The 8,730-nt window shown below is 40.6% G+C and overlaps 1 protein-coding gene across 1 annotated transcript; it reads right to left on the reverse strand.

Annotated features, from left to right (window-relative positions):
• Positions 1-208: 208 nt before the first annotated feature.
• LOC120705858 lies at positions 209-7,251 on the reverse strand. The gene is made up of 12 exons (XM_039990395.1): positions 7,084-7,251; positions 6,111-6,216; positions 5,962-6,025; positions 5,619-5,679; positions 4,987-5,078; positions 4,757-4,906; positions 4,247-4,501; positions 3,755-3,963; positions 2,270-2,497; positions 1,703-1,861; positions 1,397-1,483; positions 209-602 (listed from the first exon to the last, which is right to left on the reverse strand). Exons 1-10 carry the CDS (start codon positions 7,176-7,178, stop codon positions 1,763-1,765), a joined length of 1,359 nt encoding a protein of 452 aa, XP_039846329.1. The 5' UTR covers positions 7,179-7,251; the 3' UTR covers positions 209-602; positions 1,397-1,483; positions 1,703-1,762.
• Positions 7,252-8,730: the final 1,479 nt, after the last annotated feature.

Here is an 8,730-nt window from a genome sequence, read left to right on the forward strand (position 1 = left end):
CAGGCAGGTCTTTTGCAAGTACACAGAACCACATTTCTGAAATGTACGTTGCAAAACGTTTGAATCGTCATTCTTTGTACGATATCCGTTCATTTTTTAATAGTTTAAGTTGAGAAATCTAAAGCTCGATCTTGTTCAAGCAGTAATTCATCTATGCTAATTTCTCCTTCATTTCTTACTTTCAAAGTCTATAGGGGCATAGCACGGCTTTGGAGGTAAAATTGACATGTAAAAATTGACAGATTGTGGATTGAAAAAACAGAGTGCAATTTTGGATGGCAAAGGAGAACTCAGAATTGAAACAATGGCAAAAGAAAATTTTGCCTAAACAAAATTGCATGAGGCAGTGAAGTTGAGGTACATTGGATGGGCCCCGCGATCGCTGGGCGGCTGCCCGAGCCCCGGCGAGAGGGCCGCAAGAGTTAGCCGTTTGATCACAACCGTGTTCTACCGCAGATGGAAGAGGGGCTGGCGGGCTGCCTTGGGCGTCACCCGGGCTCCGTCCAATTCCTAGGTCTGAACAGAGATAACCAGTTGGTGCGCTTCCATCAACCCATAATCCGGCTCCTTGGGCTTTCCACTATATAGCTTTACGCTGGACCCTGCAAACACAAGAGCCGCAAAGACTTCTGTCAATCTTCAGAGCAAAAGTTACTCAGAGCAAAATGCCACCAGGTTGCAGATACTCAAATTAGGAGCACGAGCATATGACAATTCAGGCCACAAAAGCAGTTTCGTTGTAAATTAAAATGTCGAATATAAAGTTGGTAGAGGGTCAATTTTGAGCAGATGAACCCACATATCCAGTGGTTACCAGTAGATAAAGACATTGTTATCTAGGGAAGCGCATTGGGATTTGAGAGGAGTTCCGGGTTTTGAGGGTGCTGGAATTGAGCCCTTCGATTTCTTTCCGCCCTAAAAAGCAATTAGGCCAAAAGAACTAATACAATAATACTCCTAACCACTTCCCTCCCTCCCTTTTCGCTGTGATCTCATCACCTTTTACATATGGAGTAGTATATATACCTTGCTTACAGTATGCAGTTCCATCCCCCACCCCCCTTTGCTCCTCATTGTTAATCACTCCCGAGAAAGGCTTGTTTTACTTTTCATTATACTTCTATTGTGCTGAAATAATGTGCTTGGCAAAAACACTAATTCACACAGCAGGAAGTGCAGAATAGATGAATCTTAGTAAATCTTAATGAAGGGATAAGGGCACGTCAAAAGGTTCCCTTCCAGCATTATTATGAAGCTCAGTTCATTTTAAGACAGTCATCATGCTTATCAAGCGTGCAGGTTCCCCACAGATTTTAACTCAGCCAACTTCAGCCACACAATAAATTTCTTAGATGCAGTATGGCACATATCAAATATAGGTGTGTAGTAGGAAAACCTTGCTGTAAAAACACTGTCGTCCAAGAAAAGCTGGAGTTAGAACAGCAAACACATGTCAGCTACATCAATTCTTTCGTAGTTGCACCTGGATCAAAGAACACCAAATTCAGCACGTTATTACATATACATTTAAAATTGTGCATGTTAGATGATAGTTCAGCGCATTTCTGCCAGGAAACAGATAACAAATTCTTTTTCCAAGTACAACGTGCAAGTTTTCAAAACTATGTGAGACAAGTAGCATAATTGAATTCAAGTTTCATGCAGTTCCCGCACCATTTTATCCTATGCAATTAAAACTTACCCCAGAGGACAGGAATCTCCAATTCTCCATAGGCCATAGCAGTACAGAAAAAGGAATGTCTTAGCGGGCTTGGTTCCATCCCAAACCAGTACCATGTTTGTTGATGAGAGGCTGTATAGGTTCTATAATACCCTTTCTGCTTTTTCCAAGGCCCTCTCCCTAAGAAAATTGAGAAAATAAAATAAATCAATTGGCACTCATGCACTTTTCCTGAAACTTTCATACCTTATAAAAGATCATGCATTTATGAAAAAAGGTGATCAATTAGAAACATTCTTCACCAAAATTTAATCCTTAACTTCTTACTGGGTTGGTTCATTAAAAATATATTAGCAGCACGAAAATGCCCAGTTAGAAAGTTACAAAAACCAACTGCAGGTAATACTCAATATATCTACCAAGCAAAAAAAGTTATATGCATAGAATAAAAATTAACAACATAATTATCTTCCTTATTATCCTATAGATATGCCTTGCACATTGTTCCCGAGCATTCTATAATGCAAACACTTTTAGCAAGTCAGACAAAAGCATAAACAATAGGCAAACAGAGTGGTAAACACATGCCTCCTTCCAGCCCATGTTCTCCATTATTCTCTTGGCTGAATGCAAACCACTGGAACGAAAATTCATATCTACTGATGCAGTTCCCATTGAATCAATGTCGTCAATTGATTCCTCGTATTCATCCAAACTGATAATGTTACTTTGCTTCTGTCCAGGCCCTATCCCTAAGCCACGATGCAGGTTCCTTCTCTCAGCAGCTCTGTCCCTGTAAACTTTAGTCTTTTTCTCCTGAAAATATTACATAAATCACAAAATTGCATCTCACATATAGAGCACTAATGCTGATGTTTATGTTTTACCATTTATGGTAAAAATAGCCATACAGTGGAACACTTCAGCAAATGCTACATTACTTTTTCTGTGAAAAGGACATGTCATAATCTAAAATAACATCTTTCATGTGCAATCTGATAAAATATTGAGAAGTCTACTGACTTGCTGAACTTCTGATACCAAATAGTAAGGAAGTAAAAATAATGTAGCAATTCGAAGCACTTTTCAGGTAACTTATAACCCCACTGTGTTCATATGTCCAACGAAAAAAAAAGACAATTTGGGTTTTATAGCCATAAGCACCAATAAGACACAAATGCAGTCCCCCCAAGGGAATGACTTAAGATGTTAGCATTGTGTCATTTCAAACTAATATTGCCTACACATTGATTGCAAAACTGAATCAGGCTGCATGCTGTATGTTAGCCAATCCACAGGGAAATTTCTCGTGAAGGAATAATTCTGTTTATCCAACCCACCTTGAGGCCTTAGCTTTCGAATTTTAGATCATATTCAATTCATCATGGGATACCGTAGGTAATAGATTGCATTCAATTTTCTAACTCGACCAGATGGGGTATGACGGCCCCAACCGTATTTCATTAAGAGGAAGCAACAGGCTTCCCCATCGAGAAAACCCCCCGAACCCTGGCCGCGCCAGCGAGGGGGATCAATTTTCAAACAGAGATGCGACATATAGTCTACATGCAGGTTTACAGCAAGGGTTCAACACCTTGGTTGTGCTTGGAAAATGGAGTATTTGGAAGACTAGGAATGATGTGATGTTCAATGGGGCTGCTCCTAGAATTAATAGAGCTCTCCTCCTTGCACGAGAGGAAGCTGAATTTTGGATGCTAGCAGGTGCTAAAGATCTTAGTGCCATGGTCGCTACTAGGCTCCCCAACTAGCTGTTGGTTATGAGCTTGTTCTGGTCTCGTTGTTGCTGTTTTTTGGAGCGTGTGTAAGTGAGCCTGTGTCAGTGTGTGTGTGTGTGTGTGTGTGTGTGTGTGTGTGTGTGTGTGTGTGTTGTGTGAGTGAGTGTGGTGTAAGGCTATTTTGGCCAAAACTCTCCTTCTATTAATACAATGATATGCAGCTCTCCTGCATATTCGAGAAAAAACATAGAGGTTATTATCAGGAAAGTTACATCTGCTAACAGTCTAAAAAATAATTTAGCAAATGGTAATGCAAAATCATATAAACTTAACTTGCCTTGTCATTAGCTGCTGAGATACCTCCCTCAATAGAATACTCATCAGCAACTTCAGATTGGTACTGTGCAGTTGATTGCTTATTCAAATTAATATCAGGATTTGCATAAATATCAGGAAACCCCCAATCTTTTGTCGGGTTAGAGGAGTCATATGCAGACAAAGAGGCCAAGTATTTTCTGCTAGGGTTCCTTAGCCTGTACAGCTTTCCTGATAATAAGAGAAGTGAGTACTTGTAGGCAATATATTGGATCATCAGGCACCAGAATTGTAAACAAAAGCAATTGGAACTCCTCTTAAAAATATTGTTTTCCAATATTCAGAGGAATGGGGGATTTTCCACTGGTTTATTCTAAGTGATGATATATGGTAGCAAATGTTCAGTTGATATTATATTAAAAAAAGTTTTTGTATTAGGAAGTAAAACTACTATTTCTTCCTACATGTATAATGGCACATGCGGGCTGTCATTGTGGAACCTATACAGTCATACCTGTTGATACACGCACAAGGTCAAGATGAACTTCACTCACAGAAGCAGTTCTTAGACGGCCACCACGAGTAGGCAGCGAAGGATGAAGCTTACTAGAACCCCTAGATAAGCATCCCACAAGCCTAGCCACAGGCTGACCTTTGCTAACATGATCTTGGACCACATACCAATCCCATATATCAATGGTTGGCAGTAATGGTATATCATTATTTACTCTCTCTACCTGACCATACTGAGCAAGCCATTTCTCTTCCTCTGGAAAAAAACATTAAACATAACCAAATATTACTCAGACTTGACTTGACTAAAAATGGAACAATAAATAACCATAACATCAATATGCTGGTACCGACATACCGTGTTAGTGCTTTGCATTTGCTAGGGGCTTCACGGTATTCAATTTTCAGACGATAGACCAAAAAAAATAAACATACTCCAACTTGCTTGGGACTAAAAGGCTTTGTTGTTGTAAACTGAGAAAATGAAGGCCGTAAAAGAATGATTCCTCACCTTCCCCCAGAGATTCCTCCACGGCAGTGGAATTCTTTGTTTCCGTTTCATCTTCAACTTGCTGTGATGTAGCATCATTCAGAGAAGCTGATGCACTGTCTGAGGTCAAGCTACTCAGTTTGTCTCCAGTTGTCTCATTTCTGTCTTCCTCTGGTGATTGTAAAATCATTAGGACTGACTGTAAATTTGGCACCTCTACATAAGAAAGCAAAGCAAAAATCCATACTAACCATTTGTATGTGTGTTTCCTAGTGACCTTTCAGCAATGACTTCTCTATTTGAGTAGCCTGACAAGTACAAGTTTATCAGTGTTTCCTCCATCCTGTGGGGAAAGAGAAGGGTTAAACACAAAAAGATTATAACGAACATAAAAAAAATAATTATTAAATAAAGGCGAGGTGATTGAGAATGCAATAACCATTCTGAGGGTGGTCCCACTGTTTCATTCTCGTCGTCAGGTATAGGTGGTTCCAAACCTGCTAAAAAACGTAAATCAAATCACTTTATTGTTACAAAACCATGCCAGTTGTCTTTCCCAAAGTTTGTTCCCCAAACTGATATCCTTAAACCTGTTCCATACTTCCATCAGTGGAACCAAAAATCATACACATTACAGTACCCTTTTAGCAAAGTCTCGTGGTCCGAATTTAATTTAAAGATTAAATGTTCCTATTCCTTGTATGTGTGTTTCCTAGTGACCTTTCAGCAATGACTTCTCTATTTGAGTAGCCTGACAAGTACAAGTTTATCAGTGTTTCCTCCATCCTGTGGGGAAAGAGAAGGGTTAAACACAAAAAAGATTATAACGAACATAAAAAAAATAATTATTAAATAAAGGCGAGGTGATTGAGAATGCAATAACCATTCTGAGGGTGGTCCCACTGTTTCATTCTCGTCGTCAGGTATAGGTGGTTCCAAACCTGCTAATAAAAACGTAAATCAAATCACTTTATTGTTACAAAACCATGCCAGTTGTCTTTCCCAAAGTTTGTTCCCCAAACTGATATCCTTAAACCTGTTCCATACTTCCATCAGTGGAACCCAAAAATCATACACATTACAGTACCCTTTATAGCAAAGTCTCGTGGTCCGAATTTAATTTAAAGATTAAATGTTCCTATTCCAAGAAATAGACACTAAAACCAAATCTTAAACAAAATATACTGCTTGAATATGGTCTCAAAATTTGCAGTTAAGACACGTACAAGAGTTTTCCAAGACATCTTGGTTGGCCTCATCATATGGATATTTTGATGTGGGTTCATTGCCCTGTTTCAATATGGATGTAAGATTGCATAAGTAACATGAGACAACATCAGGGTGAGGAATTTGGAGGAGCTAGCTCAAGTCCTACCAGATCTGTCGTCAATGGCATGTAATTTCCATTCTCATAGATGTAGTATTGGCCATCTCTGCTGCTGTAGTACCATCCAGCAACAGGATCATGGTAAAAACCAGTACTGAAAACGATGCATTCAAGAAAATATCAAAAATATACTTAAAACATAGCAGTGCTACTGTGCAAAATTGAAATGAAAGAAAAATCCTACTTAGAAAAAGATACTGCGCCAAGGATGACACATAAGAGGCTTAGAGAGGAATGCCTACTACTAGTTTGGTTGACACAAGCACGAGAGAAAATAAAGGCTTAGCTTAGGGACAAACTGCTCATAAACTGTATCCTGCATGAACGGACATTACATCAATTGTCCCCAAACCTCTGAGTACCACGATGAACAGGTAGAAGGTTGAACACATTTTCAGAGGCAAAAAGGACACACATGAGGTTATGATGACACCTTGAAGCATGCTCCCATATGATTACCAAATTACTCCACACACAGAACCAACATCCTCTAGACCTCAAGGATTTCTCCAGAAAACATGTTCTTCCCAGACAAAACTCTTCTGACATAGCAGCCCTATTTTCTTCGACTACAGCATATGCTGGTATCCATCTGCAGAAGAGACTCCCCAAATCGCATTGCAGAAAGGCATATATTGAAGCGGAAATCGCAACCATCCGAGGTAATTAACCATCAATTGCACAAAAGACATGGCAGGTAAATCAGAAATTTGTTACTTCCTTTCACGTGTTAATCACGAGTTTCTACCTAATTTCTACCGAAATGATCATGAACACGAATTACTACATCAGCTCGCTCCGTGAGCACAACCAACAACGCCCACGACCCCCGGACGTTTGAAATCACAGGCATGGAAACACGGCCCCCAAAGCACCGACCGTTCGCGACTTCGCGACGCCCAATCTACGAAACACTGGAGCATGCGGCGAGAAACGAAACGGTAAGGCGCAGGCCGTGAACCTGGCGTGGTAGTAGAGCCGCGAGTCGGCGTCCCACTCGAACCCGGCTCCTGCCCCCTCCGCCGCCGCGTCGCCGCCGCCGCCGCTCCCCTCCATCGCCGCCGTTCGCCGGAAACGATACGTCCCGTCCAGCGCGCCGCTTCAGGGCCGTCCCTCCTCCGTCGGAGCGGTTTGATGGGCCGGAAACTGCCGGGGACTGGTTTTCTTTTTGGGCCTTCCAGGGTCTTCGTAGTTGTGGGTCTCCACTTGAGTTTGTTATGTGTAGCCTTTTTTCTATTTTTATATTTTTTAAAAATGTTTTTTACAGAAATATATTTTTAGTTTCACAATTTAAAATTTTATATCGGGCGGAGGGGGCCTACCGCGCCGTCTGCGGGGCGGGCGGCCCCTGCCGTCCCCCTGTTGGGCGGTGGGGACCTATATATAATTAAAATTTAAGTTCTATCGCATGGAGGCCCCTACCGTCCGGTGGAGGTGTGGCAGGCAGGCCGACCGCAAGGCAGGGGCGGCAGGCTCCCCCAATATAAAAGCCGAGGTCCCCCCACATCTGCATTTGCAGCAAACAACATCCATAGAGGGAAAAAGGAGAGACGTGGGGTGAGGGAGGGAGTTGCAACATCATGTGTTGGAGGCCATGGTTTTGGGGGCACGAAGTCATCCATATCGTCATCCCAGTTAACACAAGTTGGTGCTTGAGGTGGTGCAGCATTATTTGACAAATCTGTTGCCTTTCTCTCTTTTCTGGTTCTAGGTTCGTGTACAGGGGGAGGAATATCATGTGTTGAAGGCCATGATTTGGGGGGCATGAAGTTATCCATATTGTCATCCCAGTTACACAAGTTGGTGCAGCATGACTTGACAAACCTCCGGTCATCTGTTCTTGCGGAGGCCAAGAACTATCACCCGAAGATCTTCTCCACCTCCTTCATCTAGTTTGCGGCATAAGTCCACCGAAGATACATACCAATTTACGAAAATTTGGTATCAGTTTGTTAATCAACTCCGTGTCCTCGGGATAATCCTAACATATAATTACATAATAATTTTACTATTTCGTAAATATGGATTACAAATGACGGACGGGATTAGAACTAAATAAGAGTTACCTTAATGTGCATCTCATACAACTCTGACCGCATCCATATCTTACAAGTATTTTGTAAGAATCCAATAACATTAGGATGATTCGCTAGTCCACATACCCTCATATATATCTTCCGACGTTCTAGCAGGTATTCCTTTACATCTTGCGTTGTAATATCTCGAAATAATGTGAAATCTTTAAACTCAACTAATTTTGACAACACCATCTCTATCGTACCATCCGCTAATACATTCAACTTCTTACTGATTACAAGATGTGTCATGATCTCAAGTATTATACTATATTTTTCTTCGGTCCATGAAAATCCTCCAAAATTGGAGGCAGCCATTGCCTTATGCTGCAATATTTAGAAACAAGTTTAATACTATATTTCACTATCCAAAACTTAATTCTATTTTAATTTATAATTAATTTAGAAACAAGTATGTAATAAACTAAAATTTTAATGCTGAAATAAAATTTTAATACTATAGCATTAATTAAATTAAATTATTTTATAATATTAATGAATTCATACGTAACTTACATGTAGATCACAAGTGC

Source organism: Panicum virgatum, chromosome 5K, assembly GCF_016808335.1.
Source record: "Panicum virgatum strain AP13 chromosome 5K, P.virgatum_v5, whole genome shotgun sequence".
Classification (NCBI taxonomy): Eukaryota; Viridiplantae; Streptophyta; class Magnoliopsida; order Poales; family Poaceae; genus Panicum; species Panicum virgatum.